We start from the raw sequence: 20,644 nt of genomic DNA, 5'->3' as shown, positions 1-20,644 counted from the left end.
CAAGAGAGGAGAGAGCATCGAAGATGCGAAGGGAAGAAAACAAGGGAGGCGAGATGTAATGCATAATTAGCCGGAGCGAAATGGATATGGCTTTGATGATAAGAGACGAACAACAGTACTTCTATACAACTAATAACAAGTAACAATACCAAGCTACTACAACTCAAACTCTAAGAGAAGAATCACACGTGTGTGGTAGAAAAACCAAACAGAAAATAACCAGAAACCACCAACTTCGCACAACTACAACAACAGACCATTGGCACTTTATATCGCCCCAGTACCAAGGAGCGTGCATGCTTGCGGAAAGTCCAAGAACTTTAGCCCCTGCTCTCCTGCCTCTGTGCAAAAGCCTGCTCGCCAAAAACTTTCTCATCCTGACCTTTCCGTGCCTGTCGCTCCAAAAAGGCTGTTGTACCAAACAGTCCCTCGCCAGCAGGCTTCTCATCTCCACCCTTCTTTTGCTGATGACGCTCTGCAAAAGCTTTCGCACCGGGAACTTCCTCATCCTCACCCTTCGGTGCCTGTCGCTCTAGAAAAGCTTCCGCGCCGAATAGCTCGGTTTCCTCTGGCTCACCGGACAGCTCCAGCTCGAGCTCGGGCTCGTTTGCTGTTGGAAGAGGCGGAGCAAATCTAGCTCCCGGAGTAAGGGAATCAAACATGTACGTTGAGTTTTGCGAGTGTATCGATGGAGTCGAGTGTGGTGCTGCTGCTGCTGCTGCTGCTGGTCCTGCAGGAGTGGTAGAAGCAACGGGGGGAGAGTCGAACAGTGAACCTGGAGAAGAAGCGAGTGTAGAAGCCTGCATGTTTAATGCAGCGAATGGTGCAGTCAAAGAAGATGGCTGGACGGAGAGAAATGCGCTAGCTGGAGCGAATGATGCAGCTGGGGGAAATGCTCCAAGAGGAATTCTTCGAGCAAAGGCGGAGACCGTAGGAAGTGACAGTTGCGCCGATGCCGATGCTTCTCCAGTAGGAGGGGTCTGACCAAACAGGGGTGCACGAAGAGGAGGAGGCTGCTGTAGCTTATGCTCTTCGAGATCGAACTGGGCAAACGGTGATTCGGCAGGTTTGGCTGTACTGGTGGTTGCGGTTGAAGGAGTAGAGCTGTCTGTAGCTTTGCCCTTGTTCTCGTTGTTCTCTCCAGTCTCGTAGTTGCTCAAGAAAGGAGATTCGTTTTCGGACAAACGAGCTCTCTTGTTGATTTCTTCACCGAACGGCTTAGTCTTTGAGGTTTCGCCGTATGCGGCATCTTTAGGGCTACTTCCGGTCACAGCAATGTCAGGAACACTTCTGTCAGAGACTTTGGCAGTGCCAGTCGCAGGGTTGTATCTGTAAGATCCGTATGGAACCCTAGAATCCCCAAACGCAGTCGGAGGTGTACTGCTCAGAAATGGATCAGTTGCGGGTGTGCTATGAGACTGGCCTCCGAAAAGCCTTCCAGGTGTGTAATCTGCAAAAGTTCTGAATGTAGGTTTGGGTTGACCATAAAAGAGAGGACGACCAAACGGAGTGTTTGTACTCTCCAGGCTCTCTGAAGTGTTGCCTTGCGCAGAGGATCCGAAAACGTCGTTGTTGTTCTGTGAAGAGGATCCGAACATACCACCTTCCTTTGGTGCAGCGGACCCATACATACCACCGTCTCTTGGTGCAGAAGGATCGAACAGACCACCTTTGCTTTGATTAGAGGCTTCGAATATCCCGCCGTTGCCTTCTACGGAGGACCCGAACGCACCACTGTTGCTTTGCGTAGGGGGATTGAATAGACCATTGTTGCCGCGCGCAGCTGGAACATATGGCTCATCACCGAACGCGACGTTCACATGACTCTTAGCTTCGTTTGAAAAGCCTGAGAACGGTCCTCTTGGTTTAGGATCCGTCTGGGAAGATCCGAACAAGCCTTGACCAAATGCTCTGGTATCAGAGACTGTGAGTCCATTCAAGTTCACGGTCACTGTATTGTTCAGACCAGGGTGCTTTCGAACCTGAGCATGCGAGTGTGGAGCACACCGATCTCCGAACGCACTGTCACCGGTCAAGTTGCTCCCAAACGGATCTGCCTTAGGAACAGCACCAAAGGGATCCGCGGGTGCTCCCGAAGATGGTATATAGGAAAATGCACCACGTTCCTTCGCGGATGTCTCTGGCAACGCACCAAAGGCCTTCGAAACAAGCTTCTTCGGAGTTACATTCTCAATACCATCTTCGCGCAGTTTCTGCAAAACCATAAAGCTCGTACGCTCAAGCAATGCTTGCAAAGCTTTGGTCGCAGAAGAGTAGCTGTAGTCCGCGTGATTCAGGAGGGCCGCGGTGTCATGACCAGCATCGAGAACAATGGCGTGGTATGATTCGTCTGAAAAAGTGGTGAGGATCTCAAAAGTCGTGCTCCCGAGTAGAAATTTCAGGTTTGCTTTGGTCAGTGTTAGTTTTGCATAATGTAGACTTGGTGAAGGTGGAGATTTACCTGATATCTGGGCACGCATGCCTTCGATGTCGGAGGTATCTTGGCTGCTCATGGTGTTATATTTGCTCTGCGTGATAAGAGTTTGTAAACAGTTACCGGAGTATACATAGGAAAGAAAGAGCGAAAAGTTCTGTACTGAGGGCGGATCTATAGTCGGACGGCTCCTTTGTTCGACTTGTCAAAGGCTCGACCTTTTGCATCGAGGAAGCCGCAAATGGAAATATGTTGCAACAGCTCACAAAGAAAAGCCATAGCCGCATAATATTAGTTCTCGGCGTGTACTGAGAGGACAGTTTGATATGACTGTTCGAGCATTAGCTATGGGTGTTGAGTCCGGAAGTCTTTGTTGCTTGCGCCGAGTCTCCGAGGCCTAGATGTGGTGGGCATGTCATAATATACTGCCTCAACCTTGAAATCGATCGAAGTCATTGTGTAGAGTGATGGTATGAACGGAAACTTGGATGCGGAGATGCGATGGGAAATTAATATGGTCAACGGAAGCAGCAGGCGATGTTTCTTACTCGTGGACAAGAGCGAGTTTTGCAACAATCTGAGGAGGCGGTAGGTAATTGATCGGGGAACGTCACTGCCACATTCCTTGCTTCCCACCGCTGCTTCGAAATATGAGTTTTGAAAACCTTTGTCTTTCCACTAGACCCGTCCACTTGACCATCAAGCACAAATCCGTCCTTGTGAAACTTATCGAACAACAGATCACTAGATGAAACCAACATCTTGCGCAAAGCCAATTCGGCAGTATCGCAACCTTTGGCTGTCTTCCAGATAGGCTTGCTGTCGTTGCCATAGATGATGCACCACCAAGTATCTTCACAGTGAGCAAGAACGACTTTGGTTTTCAGTTGGTCAGGCATTGCGATGGAGAAGTTGTCTAGAGTGCCTGGCGTCAGTTTGTGTTTGGATTGGAGATAAGGATTTGTTTACCGAGGATTTGGGCGCGCAAGGCCTGGAATGAGTGGAGTGTTTCTTGAGTGGCCATGGTTTGATACTCCAATTGATTGTGGATGGATCCCTCGTTCGTGTTTTCTGTTTGCTGTGCTAACAGATTCTCTGGGTTGCGCAACGCGAAGTGAATTTGAGAAGTCTGATGTTGACGTTAAGGACGTCTCCTGAGGCCTTCTTTTCTGGAAGAGGTCTGGTCATCGCGATCAACGCTCAGCATTTGTATGAAACCTCTTGTGGAAATGATCGGGATGGAAGAAATACTTGTGCTGTACTAATATTTCTCTCAAACCGCCCACTTCTATCTCCAGGCTATCCTCCTGCTGCTATTGACGTCCCACTCTCAGTCCAACTGCACCTCTCATCAGCCATCGCTTCGCTCACTCATCATTGGATCATCTGAGTAACTCTCCACCAAGCATTGGCTTCAACTACTCACTTCCAACCTTTCAACGACCAAATTTCTTCAGCTCGAGCAGTCTGAGAGGAGGGTATACCAGAGCTGCCCAGGCGAACCCAACATAATTACCCATCTAGATTTGATCAGCATATATTCTCGTGGACAGTCTTCGTTTCACTTACGTCGGCACCGTATTCTCCGACCTGTTGGGCAAGAGGCCCAATATACCAGACCTGAGCCATACAGAGTATTGCTACGGAAAGTCAGAGGGGGCGGTCAAGTACATGTGTGTGGATACTCACCTCCGGCCCAACCAACAAGGAAGGCAACGATAGCAGCGATACCAATTGGCAGCTTGCTCTTGTCGTTCCAAGAGTTCCAATTGAAGCCGAGACCTCTCCAATTACGGAAGATGAAATGCTCCTCAAGACTGATGGCGATCCATATCGAGACCCAGTATCCCATAAGCGCGAGGAAATTGGTGAAGATGACTGCAAGATTTCCACGACCAGCGATAGCGCATACTGTGTAGATGACGACACCGAGTGTGTTCCAGACAATTCGAGGCACAATAGTCATCCACTGACCAAGGACCTGGAAGTCCATCCCGGCACTGTAGGTAGGAGCGATCATATTGGCAATCAGACCAAGTGCTACGATCACGCCGCAGAATTTGCCGAAGCTTCCTAGGGGAGCAAAGCCTTCGACGATGAGAGCGCCTTGCGAGACCTTGTACGCATCGCCCCAAGAAACATTAGCAGTGATGCCAGAGCCCAGTCCGATACCGACCATGAACGCAAAGGTGAATGACAAAGCTAACCCGCACATTGTGACAGAGAAGATCTTCCAGCGAGGAGTCTCTTCGGGATAATAGACGAAGAAATCAGCTGCTCCACCTGCGTAGGTGATGGCAGCAGAGAGACACAGACTGAAGAAGGACAAGCGGTTGCCAATGATGGTCAAGCGGTCACCACTTGAGGGTGTCTCGAGATCGAATTTTGGTCCAGCGACACCAGCGAGCAGAGACAGAACGATGAGTTGAGGTAGCCACGCGTAACGCTCGTACAAGTGGAAAACGCTGTATCCAAAGATGGTAATGACCCAGGTGAGGACAGCGACAATCACAATGCCAACGATAACCGAGAGACTACCATGCGGTGAGACAGCAGAGAGAATCTGGCCAGCGATCACAGCATCCAGTAAACAATATCCAAGCAAAACAATGATGTTGAGGATGACAACCAACTTGGCGGGATACCAGCCCATGGTGTAGCGAGCAAAGACCATGCTCCTGTTGCCGCTTACAGGTCCAAAGGTAGCAATGTAGGCGACCGGCAGACATCCAACAAGCATGCCAAAAACGGCGCACAGGGAGCAGTCCAGAAAAGAGAGGTAGTAAACAGCCGGACCGAGCATTCCAAGAGTAATATTGTTGGCAGCAAGGTTGACACTGAACCACAGCAGGCCGACCTGAGAGTAACCCAAGTTTCTCAAACTATGGCGTTCAGTGGGCATGACGCGATGGATGCCACGAGCTTCGAGATTGTAGTGAGCCAAGCTGTGCTCGAGGTTTTTGATCTGGCGTCTCAGACCAGAAGAGCCACCAGCAAGAGTAGAATCATCATCGAACTCGATGGGCATCAAGGAGGGACCATCTTTCTCAACGTCCTTGGGGGGCGTTCTTGTCTGAGATTGGTCATTCATGGTGAGTTATCTGAGTTGGCGTCAGCCATCAAGACAGACAGGCAGATGTAGAAGAAGCATGATTCTTTGCGCAGGTATTATCCTGATCAAGTTCGACCGTGTCTCTCAGAACAAAAGACTCTCGAAAGAGTCAATTGAACACCGGTTCATGCTTTACGTTACCTGGTACCTCGGCCTTGATAAATGGATAATTCCTTGCTGCTCGACATCATGACTATTGTAGTGCGTACTTTATAGATGTACAGATATGAAATACGAGGAAATGAGCGAGAGTGGCTCTTGTCGGTTGGGTACAAATACAAGGAGAAAAATTGGAGAGAGGGACGAAGAGTATGAGTCGAAAGGTCTCCGCCATCGCTCTTCGAGCCGCGTTTTTTCGCAAGGTCGGAACTCTGACCAATGATACCGCAGCTGTATGACCACAACCTTGTCACAGTATGTATCTTTCCATAAACTCAGAATTCAGCTGAATAGAGCATGTTTCTGTCTGAAACAATAGCTATTTGCTTGGTAAATAAATGTCGGAATGACTCTGATGGGTCGAAGTGGACATAGCAGCTTGAACTCGGGTCGAGTCACAGAATCCACCTTCGTCATCGGTCGCTTCAAGAAATGTAGCGGCGCTTTCTTTTCAACTTGACTTCTTCCAACACAACCACACCAGCACAAGATGAGACTAATCAAACAGAGTATCGAGAAAAAGGATGGCTCAGGCAGTGCGACACTGCTGCCTGAGGAGCCCGAAGACATGTGGCATGCCTACAACCTCATCCGACCGACCGATCTTCTTCGCGCCTCGGCCATTCGCCGCGTCACTACAGAGTCTATGACGGGCTCCAGCACTTCCAAAAGAGTTCAAACCACCCTCACGCTCCGTGTTACCTCCCTGGACTTTGATCCACAGGCCGCCCAACTTCATGTCAGCGGTACTGTCGCCGAAGAGAACGAATGGGTCAAGCGCGGCTCCTACCACACCCTCGACCTTGAGCTGCAACGCAACTTTACTCTGGAAAAGGCAGATGGCTGGGACAGCATTGCTCTGGAAACCCTGAAAGATTCCATCGACCAAACACAAAAGGCTGAGCTTTGGGCTGTCGTCATGCAAGAGGGCCTTGCCAACATCTGTCTCATCACAAGTCACCAGACCATCTTGCGCCAACGAGTAGAGACTGCTTTGCCCAAGAAGCGTCCTGGCAAACCTAGTGCAGACCACGACAAGGCTACTCAACGCTTCTACTCTACCATCCTCGAGTCGCTCCTTCGTCAACTCAATATGGCCGACCTGAAACCATTGCTGCTAGCAAGTCCTGGCTTCACTGCGGGCGCCTTCCAGCAATACATCAAAACCACTGCTTCGACAAAAGCCGACAAGAGCCTGTCAGCCCTTGCTGCAAAGACGGTTGTCGCACACTCGGCCAGCGGTCACCTGCACTCGCTCGCCGAAGTCATGGCTTCTCCCGCAGTCATGTCCAAGCTAAGCGACACCCGTTTCGCAAAAGAGACAGCCCTCATGGACAAGTTCTTCGACTTGCTGAGAAAAGACGATGGCCGCGCGTGGTACGGTCCGAAAGAGGTCGAGTCTGCTGTCGACAAGGGTGCTGTAGGAAGAGGCGGCGGTGCCTTACTCATCTCCAGCGCTCTTTTCAGAGCTCAAGACGTCGCTGTCAGAAGGCGGTGGGTGTCTCTGGTTGACAAGGTCAGCCAGGAACACGGAGGCGACGTCAGAGTTCTGAGCGACGGCCACGAGAGCGGTAAGCGCTTAGAAGGCCTTGGTGGCATCGCCGCTATCCTTACCTTCCCCATCGAGGACATGGACGAAGTCGAAGGCGGAGAAGACATCGACGTAGAGGAGCCGGCTAATGGTGTCGAAGGAAGACCAGGAATGCATGAAGATATCGAGATATAGAGCACCATGACAAACGAAATGACGATGAGACGATAGACCGAAAAAATAATACATTCAAACCACGACTCCGCCCTCAAAATGGATAATTATACAGCACAGCCCGCAAAGGATTTCAAGCAGCGTGCCTTGTTTTTGAGGAGAATTCTGCGCATACTCTACCTATATACTGGTATACTGCGCCTCAGCGGATGGACTGCGCATTCTCCACATGAAAAGCAGTGGCCTCAGGCTCAGTCCGACTTGGCGTCCTCGCTACAGCGCTAAACCTCTGACGCTTGATTCGTGCTTTTTGTTGAAGCGAGCATCGTAGGAAGACCTTGCGATCTGAGCAGTCGGTTGCAGGAAATCTCAAATCATCTACTTGGAATATCTGGTGATCGTGGTTGTAGAAAACGTGAGTCTAACGCGCGATGGAAGACCTACCAGCCACCAAGACAGCACCTGCCTCTTTGGTAGGTTATGGCTTGTTCCTTCCTATCTAACAAGCTTTTTCCGAATAATGAAACATCAGATACCATTTGGAGCAAAACTGCTCACCGAGGTAATAGGGAAGATCTCGTTTCAAAGATTGACCGGTCAGGCGTCCATTTTCTTTCTGCTCCTTTGCGACACACCCTGCCTCCCCACCGGATACTCCTTCAAGAAATAGAGACATCCAGGCAAAGATCAGCCTTGTTTCAACATAAGCATAACCCATATGTCTCATTTGAATCTGGAGAGGCTGGATGACGGTGAGGGTAATATGTTAACCGCCATTCTTGAAACACCTGCGGCCAGGAACTGAGTATTAGCCCGCATTCTTTCCAATGCGATCTATTTTGAGAGCAATATACATGGCTAATTAGTGGCTTTGTCCCCGCATGCTGTAGTTTATTTTTACTCTTCCATCTGTCAGTCGATCAGCCGTGAGTTGCTTACTCCAATCCAGGCCAATCAGACTCCTTGGAGCATTGCGAAATGCGTGTTATGGAGGTGTCCTGTGCTCCAGTCGAAGATACACCCCACGCCAGTTCATCTTCTTCCCGCCGCACATCATGACACGCGATTGCATCTGAGATGTCTGCAAATTCGGTAAACGCGCTTCTGAGCCCACTGAAGTAGTATGTCAGTCGAACCGGATTCCGCAAGCCTTTGACCTGTTTCTATTTCAGGATCAAGACCACCAAGTCAGTATGAAGGTCTTCGAGTACTGTACCACTCACCGTATTCTGACAAGAACGAAACATGCACCGTGGCCGGTGTAAAACGTTTGAGATATGTACAAGACTACGCATAAGCCTACGCAGCTCTCCCGTCGGACTATCAATGTCAGATCATGACGACCCAATGGCATCTGACAGCGCGCGTGTCCTGTGCCTAGCTCCGTGCTGCGGTTGCTCCCGAGCACGTCCCGCTACCATAGGAGGTCCACCATTTTCAATTTAGATACCCTGGCGCGCTTATGCACAGGGCGTGTATGGAAAGTCTGCGTGCCTCTCTGTACCGCTTCCTTCTAGAGGTCGATGGTGCTTTTGTCTCTCCCAACAGGCCGCACAGGTAGTCTATTGATCCTCCAGAGACATTGCCCTGGGACTCGTTGTGTTCTCAAAATATCTCACCTCCATGAGTTCGGCAGAGGCTCAGACATGGAGGCTTAGTCCACGGTTCTTCTGCATGCTAACGTCAAGCCTGCCATCGATCCTACATAACGACCAACATGCCCATCTATTGTCACTCAGGCAGGTACCACCACACAGACACAGCATAAGCATCATCCACCAACACTCAAGTATTTCTGCATCCTTCGACACTAGCTCCTTTCCCGCTCTGTTCTTCAAGCCATCAAGTCCCAACTCATAACAACAACATCTCATCATCCTCACCATGGACCAATTCGAGTCTACCACATCAAAGGAGAAGATTGTGTGTACAGATGGCTATCCAACAGCATGGTATGCACCGACACCTGTATGTTCGGTCAACTATCCATCATGTCTGAACCTTTACTCATCCTCCCAGCTTACCTACAACAACACTCCATTCATGACACCATTCCCGACTTTCAACCAATATGACATGACTGCATACCCTACCGGCACAGCTCAATGGCCGACACCACCTACATACAACGATCTGGCAATTCTCCCATCAAGCCATTCGAACCACTTGATAGAGAGGCCTCACAGCAGCCCCAGCACTTTCGGACCATCGCCCAATGAGATCCTCTGGCCAGAAAACCCTCTCGGGATCCGTTTCCCAATAACCGAGCCTCAGATGATCCCAACCACGACCGCCATGCCCACAGCAACCTATCAAACTCGTGCAGCAGAATTTACCACTCCCAGTCCGCCTCAGAGGCGCAGCTCAGCAGACACCCAACGCTATTACCCATCCATCGCTCCCAACCCTGCTTCGAAACGCCGTCAAGAACAGGATGATGAAGACGCCATGAACCGCTCAAACTCCAAGCGCCGCAAGCGAACACCCTCGCTCGAGCACCTCAATGACGAAGAGCGTCTTCTGATCACTTTGAAGGAAGATGAAGCCCTGCCTTGGAAGGAAATCGCAGCTCGTTTCAGCAACCAGCTGGGTCAATCAATCACCGTTGCTACACTGCAGATGCGATACCTTCGCCTGAGACAACGCTTCCGAAGCTGGGAGGAGCGCGACATTGAGGCGTTGCGACAGGCTCACGAGTACTGGGAGAAGTGCAAGTGGGATATAATCAGCACAAAGGTAAGCCGTCAACATGTCTATGGCGTTGATCATTTTCTGACAAATTTGTTACAGATGCTTGAATTCGGCGTGGAAGAAAAATGGCCTTCCAGACACTGCGCACGCAAGTGGGCGGATATGGCGTCTCAGCACTTGCATCAGACGCCTCAGCAGCATACGCCTTCGTCTCAGCAACACACGCCCACACCTCTGTATGCCACCATGGCTGAGAACTTTACAAATTACGGATATGCCCTTTCCCTCTAAACGTGTTTCTCCATTCGCAGCTGGTTTTCAAGACAACAAAAAAGCATTGCACGATCTTACATACACTTGCATGGACGCTCTCATAGAATTTTCCGACCTCGCATTTGCATCTGCATCACCTGGAGTTTCTGCTTTCTTGTTCTTTTTTCCCATTCGCTTTCATGGTTGCGTTTGTTGCATTCTGCTTGGCTTCTTTTTTTGTTTCTTGTTCTTCATAAGATACCCCATCCACCGCTCGCTTTTTGCCTTCGTTGGCCGTATGCTTGACCATTTATTGTTTTGCATGAGGCTGCTTGTTGCTTCTTCAAGGATACTCTCTTCCACTCGCTTTTTGCATGTTTCCAGTTATAGATACCCAGACCACTCGCTTTCGTTTTGCTTGCTTTTTGCAAATCAGTATATAGAACTCTTTTTTTCTCTCTCTCTCTCCTCACAAATAGAGACATTTTGCATATACACCTTCTTTTGAGTTTCCACTCACCGACCATTACTATGTTTTTCACAAACCGATCGACCTTTATCATATTCCCTAGTGTCGACTTCTACCATGTTTTTCTACAGTGGCGTGCACGGTGACACAAAGGCTGAATAGAGAAATCTCCGATGCCGGTTCCCTGGGTCAATCCTGAGACGCTGACGCGTTTCGTTATAAGAAACATAGATATAGGTCTGTGTTCTCCTGCGCTTTGCCGGCATATTTCATGCACCTGATGCATGATGCGATATTGCGACCATGCAAGTCAGATTTGCGAAGGGGATGGCTTGCGCCACGAAGGGTAATTTATGTCAAGCGAGGTAGATCGGAGATTTTCTGTTCTTTTATTGCTTTGCATGTCTAGGTCTGGTGATGTGGTCATGCTTTGTTCTTTGATTCACCTTTGTCTTTGTTTGTGCAAGATGCTCAAGATGGTCATGTCTTTGGAGTGGGCTAGAATGTTGTGTCGTCCTCCTATGAACGAAAGATCATTTCGTTTGGTGCTCGGCATAGATTGCACAATATCTAAGTGAGCGGACAGGTGTTTGAGCGATGATGTGACGGATGGGTAGCAAGTTTCGTGACAATCTCGAGAGAAGCCTCTCAAAAGAAAACTAGAACAGATCGGTCATGGCACCTAAATATTGTTATTAGTGGACGACCTTCTGGGGGGAGATGACAATAACTTACCATGACTAGCATCACCAACCAAACGCTGATACTTAGCCAGAACACCACGAGTAACGTTCGATCTAGGCTTCTTCCACACCTTCAATCTCTTTTGAATCTCCTCATCCGAAACATTCATGGACAGCGTGTTGTTAGTGGCATCAATAGTGATCATATCGCCATCCTGAACAACAGCGATAGGTCCTCCAACAGCAGCTTCAGGGCAAATGTGACCGACAATGAATCCATGCGATGCGCCACTGTATCTGCCATCCGTGATCAAAGCTACGTTTGTGAGTTTGGCACCCATGATGGCTGCACTGGCCTTGAGCTGTTCGGGCATACCAGGACCACCCTTGGGACCTTCGTAGCGAACCACAATGACAAGATTCTCGTGACGAGGGATTTGACCCTTGTTGAGGGCATCATCGAGTTCGTGCTCTTTGTTGAAGACACGAGCTTTGCCGGTAAAGCTCATGCCCTCTTTGCCTGTAATTTTGGCTACGGCACCTTCGGGAGCGAGGTTGCCGCGGAGAATCTCAATGTGACCTGTAGGCTTGATGGGGTTGTCCAGACTACGAATGATTTCCTGACCTTGGGGTAGAGAATCGAATGAGGCAACGTTCTCGGCCAATGTCTTGCCAGTGATTGTTGGGACGCTGCCGTCGAGGAGACCTCCTGCAATGAGCAACTTCATGACTGATGGAATGCCACCAATATCGTACAGATCAGCCATAAGATACTTGCCCGATGGTGCCATGTTTGCAATGAAGGGGATGCGGTTTGAGACTCTCTGGAAGTCATCGAGAGTCAAATCGATGCCTGCAGTACCAGCCATAGCAAGCAGATGAAGTACTCCATTCGTGCTACCTCCAAGTGCCATCATCATGACCAGAGAATTCTCGAATGACTTCTTGGTGAGCAAGTCGAGGGGGCGGATGTTCTTCTCCATGCAGATCTTGATTGCTTCTGCTGCTTTTTGGCACTCTCGCATCTTGGCAGGTGAAGTAGCGGGGGTACTCGAAGAGCCAGGAAGAGACAAACCAAGAGTCTCGATTGCCATAGCCATGGTGTTGGCTGTGAACATACCACCACAAGCACCAGAACCCGGGCATGCGTTTCTTTCAATGTCAGTCAAGATTTCGTCCTTTGTGATTGACGGGTCATCCGGGTTCTTAAGTGTGTCAAAGTTGTAAGCTCCGTGTGCCTCTGCTTATTGTTAGCGATGAGGAAGCTTCAGAAAATTGCATGCATACCATAGCACGTGGTGATGTTGATCGTCTTCCTGAGTGTCTTTGAGTATCCGGGATTGATGGTGCCTCCGTAGATCATTACGGAGGGTCTGTTGTGCCTTGCCATCGCCATCTTACAATACATCAGTTTGAAGAATTGGACATGATCGAGGCAACACTTACCACAACACCTGGCATGTTCTTGTCACATCCCGGGATAGAAATGTTGGCGTCGTGGAATTGAGCACATGTGATGGTCTCGATACTATCTGCGATAATCTCGCGAGTCTGCAAGGAGAATCGCATGCCTTCACCACCCCTTCTTCTAGTCAGCTTTGTTCTATGACAACTTCATAAGCAACATACATCGTGATTCCGTCTGATACGCCAATGGTGCCGTACTGCCAGCCGAGCATGCCCTGCTTCTCCACCGCTTGCTTTACGGTCTTACCAAGATCGTGCACTGGCGTCGATATTAGTTCCTATCTCAAACTTGTCCTTGATATCACATACAATGGTTGCTGATAGAGGTCAGTATATGACCTACATCTCATGTAATGATCGACTTACTTGCAAGGATTTCCCTCCCACCACACAGAGGCAATGCCCACCTGCGGAGCTGTCTTCATCATCTTCTCGTTTGGCACACCTGCTGCATACAGCATTGCCTGAGCTCCAGGGAAGTCATGACCTTTGGTCAAAGTAGAAGAGTATTTGTTCAGAATTGGCGTTCCATCCTCATATTTGGCATCATCAGGAAGATGTGGAAAGCTCAGAAGACGAGGTTCTTCTGGCTCTTGAAATTGTGCTTTGAGATTTGCAGGGTCCATTGCAAGTGTCCTCAGAGAGTTCTATAGCTTCGAAGTGTGAATTGAGAAGAACAGCTTCGTCTCGAACGAAATGCAGTTCTGGAGATTGTAGTCGTCTTGACCTTTTTCTCCACTCCCATTCGTCAAAGGATCAACGGACTTCTCACCTTTCGTCCTGCCCCGCGTACCCCACAATTCAGAGCCGAAGACGGCCGCTCGGTTGCTTCCGAGGGTTGTCGGCAAAGCATTGTACCGAAGAATGAGATGAGCCTCTTGAGCCTTATAGTTAAAACTCGTTTTCTCGTCAAAACAGAATGGCCTACAGCAGCCATGACATACTCGATGCCTTTGGACACATAGGTAAAGTTGTCAAGACGTCGTGGTACTAGACGACATGCCTTCTGCACCTGCGTTTGCTCGTGCGGTGCGTCTCATGAAAATGAGGGCCGAGAGGGCTGGGGACATGAAGAGTACCTGAATGAACAGATCATCCTGAGCTTTGAGGGATTTGGACAGTCTATTCAGGAGCGACCTGGTCACAGACACCTAAGGCTGACACATGTGCATATAAGGTTGTACGGATGGTCCTGCCGATGTGTTTAGGGCCAGTTTATCGAGGTGGCTCTCTTCTTTGATCCAATGAGCTGCCAGATCGAGACCACACTCATGGCAGGGCATGTCTTGTCCGGGCACATGGAAATAGCATCGAGATGACGTGCGTTCTAGAAAGAGAGAAACATAACGGGGGACGATACTTGGTATTTTTGTGACACTGAGGAAAGACGAATGGTCGACCAGTGGTTCCGCCCACATTTCCGACTGCGCGCGATTATTGGCTGCATGTCTCATGCCAATCCTACCTGTATCGCATTGCGCTGGGCTTCTTTGTCCAACTCCATCTCTAGAGACAATACACTAGTGCTAACCGGATCACCTGAAACTTCCGCCGCGCCTCTGGCCATCGTGCATCGTTCCAGATACATCTGATTTCCATCGCGATTTTCCTCGCGTCGACCAAAATCTTCGACTTCTGCGTCATCACACTAATTCGCTTTACCCAAAACGCAGCCTCATTACTCAAACCACACAACCATACTTCCTGACAAGGTTTCGGGACCTTGTCCTGTCAGCGCATCGGAAGCAGATGCCTACCCTCGTGGTCTATGGAAGCACGATAGTGTTTGCAACCGCCGCGTCAGTGTATTACCTGCTCCGACTCGCTAGTGCAAAACGTGATGCTGTCCAAGGTGAGTTGGCTGTACATGAACCCATCATGTTTGATGGTATTTCTCCTTTCTATCCATCCGAATCTGTCCATCTACCAAAATCCTTCTTTTCTTTCTTTATCATGAAGGAATATGAGCAATCAGCAGACTTATACGACCCTTTAGATCCTTCAGCTTCCGACCCAGGAATATTGAGAAAACACTCCTCTCAAAGATCTTACACTGCCGGCGGGTTTGTGTATCCATCAATAAGGACATTTTATCATCCTCACCCGCAAGCCGACAAGCTCCCGACTAAGCCAACGCCGCTACCACTTCTTGTTTTTGTTCACGGTCTAGGAGGAAGTGCTGCTCAGTTCGCACCTCTCTTGACTGGGCTGATTAACGCCGCACCATGTCTTGCTATCGATCTGCCTGGATGTGGCTTATCAGACTTTGTCCCTCAAACACGAGAAGCATACAAGTCAGAAGCACTTGCGGCCTTGATTGCTGAGGCCATTACTCAACATAGAGACGCTGAAAACGGACAGAGGGTGGTTCTGATAGGTCACAGTATGGGATGCTCACTGTCGGCACTGCTCGCATCATCAACATCGCCACTTTCTCAACTTATCTCGGAACATATTACTGGGTTTATCGCCATCTGTCCTCGTGCCGAGACTCTGACAGCGAAACAAGTATCACGACTCCAGCACATGCGTCACATGCCTATTCCTCTGTTCGAAGTCTTTCGTTGGTGGGACAGGCGAGGAGGTGCCGAAAGTCACAGTGTTTCTCGTTACGCAGGTAAAGATGCAGACTCAGAGACCAAACGACTCCAACTACGGTTCAACGAGCAAAGCAAATCTGAAGTCTTCATGGCAATGGCTCTTGGATCTATGCCAAAGTATCAGAATGACCAAGCTGTTGGAGGATTGCCTGGTGAGGCCGTCTGGTCTGGACTTCGGATCCCTACATTCTGCATTGGTGGAGCGGAGGACCTTGTAACACCGCCCGAAAACGTCAAGTTGATCGCCAAATGGTTAGGTCGGCAGGTACCACGAGAGCAAACAACCACCAGGGGCAACTCCTTGCCCAGTTCTGCTGGCGATATCCCCATCATCGATAACACCCCGATTGAAGAGAACGGCAAAAACTTCGTCCCGGAGTTTACTGCAACTGGCCAAGATCTGGTATCTGAGACTCGACAAGACAGCGCGACGCCAGATCTTCCGAGAAAACCGAAATTCGTTCTCAAGACAACAGTACTTCCGCAACCTGCTTCCCATGCATTGTTGTACGCTACCTCGACCGTGCGTATTCTATCGGGTTTGATCCAATCTTTCGTCGCCACACATGTCGACCATCGTCTGTCTCTTGGCTGGCAGTTGCAACATCTGAGCACAGAAGGCAAGTGGGATGTCAAAAACCTTGCGAAATGGCAAGCCGTCGAACCCGTCTCAGAGCCCATCGCTGGCATTTTCCGAGCACAGAAGACGCTACGCGAGATTGACGAAGAGCATACTCCGTCAACGTACGTAAAGCGATGGGGTGCCAACAGCGGCATCAAGCACGGTGTCCGCATGGTCGTCGATATCAGCCACGAAAGTCCTGTCTACGACCCTAAAGGGCTTGAGGAAGGCGGTATCGAGTACCACAAGTTTCCTACAGTCAGCAAGCTGCCACCAACCGTAGAAGAAGTCGCAGCTTTCAGCGCACTAATCGATACGTTGAGAGAGCAGCTGAGCAAGTCAGAAGAGCCTGAGGGTGCTGTCATTGCTGTGCACTGCCATTACGGCTTCAACAGAACAGGATTCTTCTTGATCAGTTACATGGTGGAGAAGCTGGGTTGGAGACTACAAGATGCACTGGAAGAGTTCGCAGAGAAGAGAGCCCCAGGCATTAGACACGAGCATTTTGTGAACGAGCTCTTTGTGCGTTACATGGTCAACTTGGAGAGAAGGCCAACACTTGGGTAGGTATTCAGAGGTTGATTTTTCGTTTGGTCGGAGGCATATATGGAGTGAGGGAGGATCCCAATGGGCCTAGGGCATCCGAGCAGCGGTTATCTCGAATCGTCGCTCCAATGACCGTCGCATAGCGATTCAATTCACAGACACTACACTTCTTAATGAGACGCTCAATTGGTTGATGACATCTGAGTGCAACATCGTGTTGTTTGAATTTCGGTAACTTATGGTCAGTGATGGAGAGTGCTTCTTGGAAGCAGGCTGCAAGTCTTGGCGGCACGGCTAGCTCCGCAAAAGTTCGGCACACGGGGATCGCAAAATCCTCAGCGGCGGCCGACGCTTGAACGCTTTTCCTCTGACCGAGACGACCTTTTCGCACGCCTACAGACCTTACCACCGTCGACAACCCCCTTCACAACCGCCAAAATGCCCGGTGTCTCCGTTCGCGATGTCCCCGCCGACAAGTTCATCCAGAACTGTTAGTCTACACCCATGGATCTGGAGACGAGTTTTTGCACAAGAGATGGAGTCGCGCTTCAATCACAAGAGACCACGCAACGACATACCACAAGACACTGTGTCGTAGACTGCCCAGCATTGCGCCGCTTCGAATGTCGCATTGTGCTATCGAAGGCGCCAATCGCTGTGAAGAATGCTCGACAACCACCATCTCTTATGCGACGACTCTCTCCTGTCTCCACTATTCATCTCCAAGGGCCACAGGCTAATATGTATACAGACGCTTCCTTCTTGAAGAGACAGGGAAAGCTCGCCGTTCCCGTACGTTCAACTGGGTCAACCTGAATCCCGCGAAATATCGGGGCCCATAGAGTCCGACTAACCTTTTATTCGATATCAGGGTTGGGTCGATACCGTCAAGACCGGTACCGCCAAGGAGCTCCCTCCCCAGAACGTTGACTGGTACTACGTCCGCGCTGCTGCCGTTGCCCGTCACATCTACATGCGCAAGACCGTCGGTATCGGCCGTCTGCGCAAGGTCCACGGTTCCCCCAAGAACCGCGGTTCCCGCCCTAGCCGTCACGTTGACGCCTCCGGCTCCGTCGACCGCAAGGTCTGCCAGTCGCTCGAGAAGATCGGTGTCCTTGAGATCGATGAGGACAAGGGTGGCCGCCGCATCACCCAGTCCGGCCAGCGTGATTTGGACCGTATCGCCATGTCCACCCTCGAGGCCGAGCAGGAGGAGGATGACGAGTAAATCATTGCTCGCCCTTCACAGCGGTTGATGAACCAAAAGATGGTGTAACAAGGCAACTTTAAAAAGCTTTGGGGACTTGGGCCGGCGTTCAGGATCTGGCTACGGCCATGGAAATGTAACTCATGGTTGAGAGCTCATATGCATGCGGTACTGCGTTTTCTTTTGCGGCGACACAGCACAGCGCAGCATCCCCCCCAATTCGACCGCCCGTCTCTACTATCTGTTTCGTCAACCTGCAAAAGTTTACCAATTTCGATCATGTTGATACCCCATTAATGCTTCCTTTCTTTACCTGAATGTGCTCCCGTTCGTGATAATCCTCAATGTGCTCCGCTCCATGGCTCACTTCGAGTTCCGTATCACTCTACGGAGCTTGACACATCTTGAGAAAGGTATGCATACAGTGTGCATCAACTATTGAACAGATGGATATATATATCTCAGAAGTGTGGGTACACAAGGAGTCATACTTCCCACTGAAAGCGTCTCGAGGACGGTGAAAGTATGAACTATGAGGCAACCAATTGTTTTGTCTTGCAACGTTTCAGCAGAAAGTACAAGACTCTCCGCCTCCCCTATACCATCCCACGGCATTGCCTGGACGCAAGACGCGAAACAGACAGACCGCTCTTCCCGCCGAAGCAGAAAGACCTCGACACTGTCCTGGTAATGGAGCAAGTGGCTGGGTTTGGGGTGTTGCGTGTTCTATCGACACATGTACTTACCATGAGTCTAGAAGCATGAGTTAGCAGATGACAGAACTCTGGAATCTCGAGTAACTGCCAAAGCATGATATGCATGTGAAGTGTATCGGAAGGAAATTTTGCTGCGAGGAGAAGGAAGTAACGCGACTAACAAGACACGGAAAATGCCGTCCTTGCAGCTGCCAGGCATCGTCACTTCCTGAACGCGGTCATCGACAGCTGCTCCTTGGACCATATCACATATTCACTCCTCCTCTCCACTCCGATCACCTTTACCTCTCACACACAATGGGCAAGAAGAAGCGCGGTCACCCCGATATCGAGGAGGTGCTTGCGCGTCCATGGTGCTACTACTGCGAACGCGACTTTGACGATCTGAAGATTCTAATCTCACATCAAAAGGCAAAACACTACAAGTGTGACAGATGTGGACGCAGACTCAACACAGCCGGAGGTAAGTTGACGCGAACTATGAGAATCAGGCTGGAGCTGACTGAGAGCAGGTTTGTCCGTTCACATGAACCAAGTACACAAGGAGAATCTGACTACGGTGGAGAATGCTCTGCCCAACCGTTCCGCCCCTGACATCGAGATTTTCGGTATGGAAGGCATTCCCGACGATGTCATGCAACAACACAACCAGCGCGTTAGCCACGAATTCTTTGCAGCCGAGGCCGACCGTCGCGCTGCTACAGGCAATCCCGTTCCTGGTTCCTCGATCCAGGGAGCTGCAGGTACAAAGAAGCCTAAGCTCGAGTCACCAGCCGAGTTGAAGGCACGCTTGGCTGAGCACAAGGCAAGAAAGGCCGCTGAGAAGTCAGGCCTAGGAAGCGCTCCTGATACTCCTGTAAGTTTCGCTGTCACGTCAAATGCCTACACCTAAAACTAATTCGCATCAAGGCCGACGTCGCCACTCCTCCCCAATACCAGTCGAGCTTCCCTCCTCCTTCAGCACCACAAGCTGCTAGCCCACCGCCTACAGCTTATCCTCCACAACCGTATGGCCAAGCCCCTGCTGGCTACGGACAGCCACAACCTCCACCATTCAACTATGGTGAGTCGCCGTACGGAGCACCCCCAGGGCCGTTCCCGCCAGGTCAGTTTGGGTCCCAGCCATCCTTTTCACCCTCACAGCCGTATGGTCAGGGCCATCCTGCGCCTTTTGTTCCTCCTCCTGCTCAGTATGCCTACCCGCCACACTCGGCAAGTCCGCCTCAGTACCAAAACTCGCGCCATGCTGCACCAATGAGCCCGCCTGCACAGGAACTGCCGACCCGCCAGAATAGCCTTCCTTCAGCTCCAGGCCTACCGCAGCGTCCTACTTTCAATGCCCCTCATGTCAGTAGAGAGCAACTCGCCGAGATGCACAGTGGAAACATGGGTGGTCCTGTTGCTCCCTCACAAGAGTCTGGTGCTAACGCGACAAGCGTGGATGAACTTATATCGGGGGCTGCGGCTCAGCAATCCGCAAAGTCTGCCCCATCACAACAACCGACACCTACTCCAGCTCCGGAGAAGGAGGCCGAAAGCGCAAGCAAGAAGTCCAAGAAGGCTACACGTCTGGTCTACTCTGACCAAGAAGTGTCTCCTGAAGAAAAGATGGCCCAAATGCCCAGGTATGCCTTTACTCCAGACAAAGGTGGCGAGACTTACCTGGCCCCTGTCGAGGCAAATGTCACTGGCGTTGTCCAAGGTCCCGATGACGTGCTCGATGCACAAGGTTAGGGTTCTATGCACAAATCGCGTCGTCAAAGACTTATTCTGTGATGGATGGGAACAAAGGTGGGCAAAGCAGCGCCGTGGAGACTATCTCACAAAGAAGCGACTGCTCAGCAGCTAAGTGTTGCTCTATTTGCTTGGCGATGGAAAATGACGATTCGGAAAAGCCAGTATCACTAACAGCGTCTCATTGGTATGCCTCTAACCTTCTCCAACGCAATGATGTTGACAAGGAAGCAATCGGCATAGATAG

General features: G+C 50.3%; 6 protein-coding genes across 6 annotated transcripts; 3 read left to right on the top strand and 3 right to left on the bottom strand.

Annotated features, from left to right (window-relative positions):
* Positions 1 to 320: 320 nt before the first annotated feature.
* Positions 321 to 3,333, bottom strand: M436DRAFT_66792 (uncharacterized protein; the record flags this gene model as incomplete). Its single annotated transcript, XM_013568682.1, has 3 exons — positions 321 to 2,407; positions 2,462 to 2,528; positions 2,983 to 3,333. 3 exons carry the CDS (start codon positions 3,331 to 3,333, stop codon positions 321 to 323), a joined length of 2,505 nt encoding a protein of 834 aa, XP_013424136.1.
* A 537-nt stretch (positions 3,334 to 3,870) lies between these two features.
* Positions 3,871 to 5,462, bottom strand: M436DRAFT_54986 (purine-cytosine permease FCY21; the record flags this gene model as incomplete). Its single annotated transcript, XM_013568648.1, has 3 exons — positions 3,871 to 3,954; positions 4,004 to 4,074; positions 4,124 to 5,462. The coding sequence occupies 3 exons, from the start codon at positions 5,460 to 5,462 to the stop codon at positions 3,871 to 3,873; spliced, it is 1,494 nt and encodes a 497-aa protein (XP_013424102.1).
* A 733-nt stretch (positions 5,463 to 6,195) lies between these two features.
* Positions 6,196 to 7,431, top strand: M436DRAFT_54871 (uncharacterized protein; the record flags this gene model as incomplete). Its single annotated transcript, XM_013568621.1, has 1 exon — positions 6,196 to 7,431. One exon carries the CDS (start codon positions 6,196 to 6,198, stop codon positions 7,429 to 7,431), a length of 1,236 nt encoding a protein of 411 aa, XP_013424075.1.
* Positions 7,432 to 9,909: 2,478 nt separating this feature from the next.
* On the top strand, positions 9,910 to 10,266 carry M436DRAFT_16705 (uncharacterized protein; the record flags this gene model as incomplete). The annotated part of the gene is made up of 1 exon (XM_013568565.1): positions 9,910 to 10,266. A coding segment is annotated over one exon (357 nt), but the record flags the coding sequence as incomplete, so codon positions are not given.
* A 1,215-nt stretch (positions 10,267 to 11,481) lies between these two features.
* On the bottom strand, positions 11,482 to 13,598 carry M436DRAFT_84985 (putative mitochondrial dihydroxy acid dehydratase; the record flags this gene model as incomplete). The annotated part of the gene is made up of 7 exons (XM_013568742.1): positions 11,482 to 11,504; positions 11,558 to 12,745; positions 12,793 to 12,901; positions 12,952 to 13,087; positions 13,135 to 13,231; positions 13,282 to 13,289; positions 13,339 to 13,598. The coding sequence occupies 7 exons, from the start codon at positions 13,596 to 13,598 to the stop codon at positions 11,482 to 11,484; spliced, it is 1,821 nt and encodes a 606-aa protein (XP_013424196.1).
* Positions 13,599 to 14,925: 1,327 nt separating this feature from the next.
* M436DRAFT_75692 (uncharacterized protein) lies at positions 14,926 to 17,968 on the top strand (the record flags this gene model as incomplete). The annotated part of the gene is made up of 4 exons (XM_013568741.1): positions 14,926 to 16,728; positions 17,140 to 17,230; positions 17,492 to 17,532; positions 17,612 to 17,968. 4 exons carry the CDS (start codon positions 14,926 to 14,928, stop codon positions 17,966 to 17,968), a joined length of 2,292 nt encoding a protein of 763 aa, XP_013424195.1.
* Between the last annotated feature and the right edge of the window lie 2,676 nt (positions 17,969 to 20,644).

The sequence above is a fragment of the Aureobasidium namibiae genome, assembly GCF_000721765.1.
Source record: "Aureobasidium namibiae CBS 147.97 unplaced genomic scaffold scaffold_18, whole genome shotgun sequence".
Lineage (NCBI taxonomy): Eukaryota > Fungi > Ascomycota > Dothideomycetes > Dothideales > Saccotheciaceae > Aureobasidium > Aureobasidium namibiae.
The sequence above is the reverse complement of the archived record's forward strand: the minus strand, read 5'-3'. Positions and strand labels throughout refer to the sequence as shown.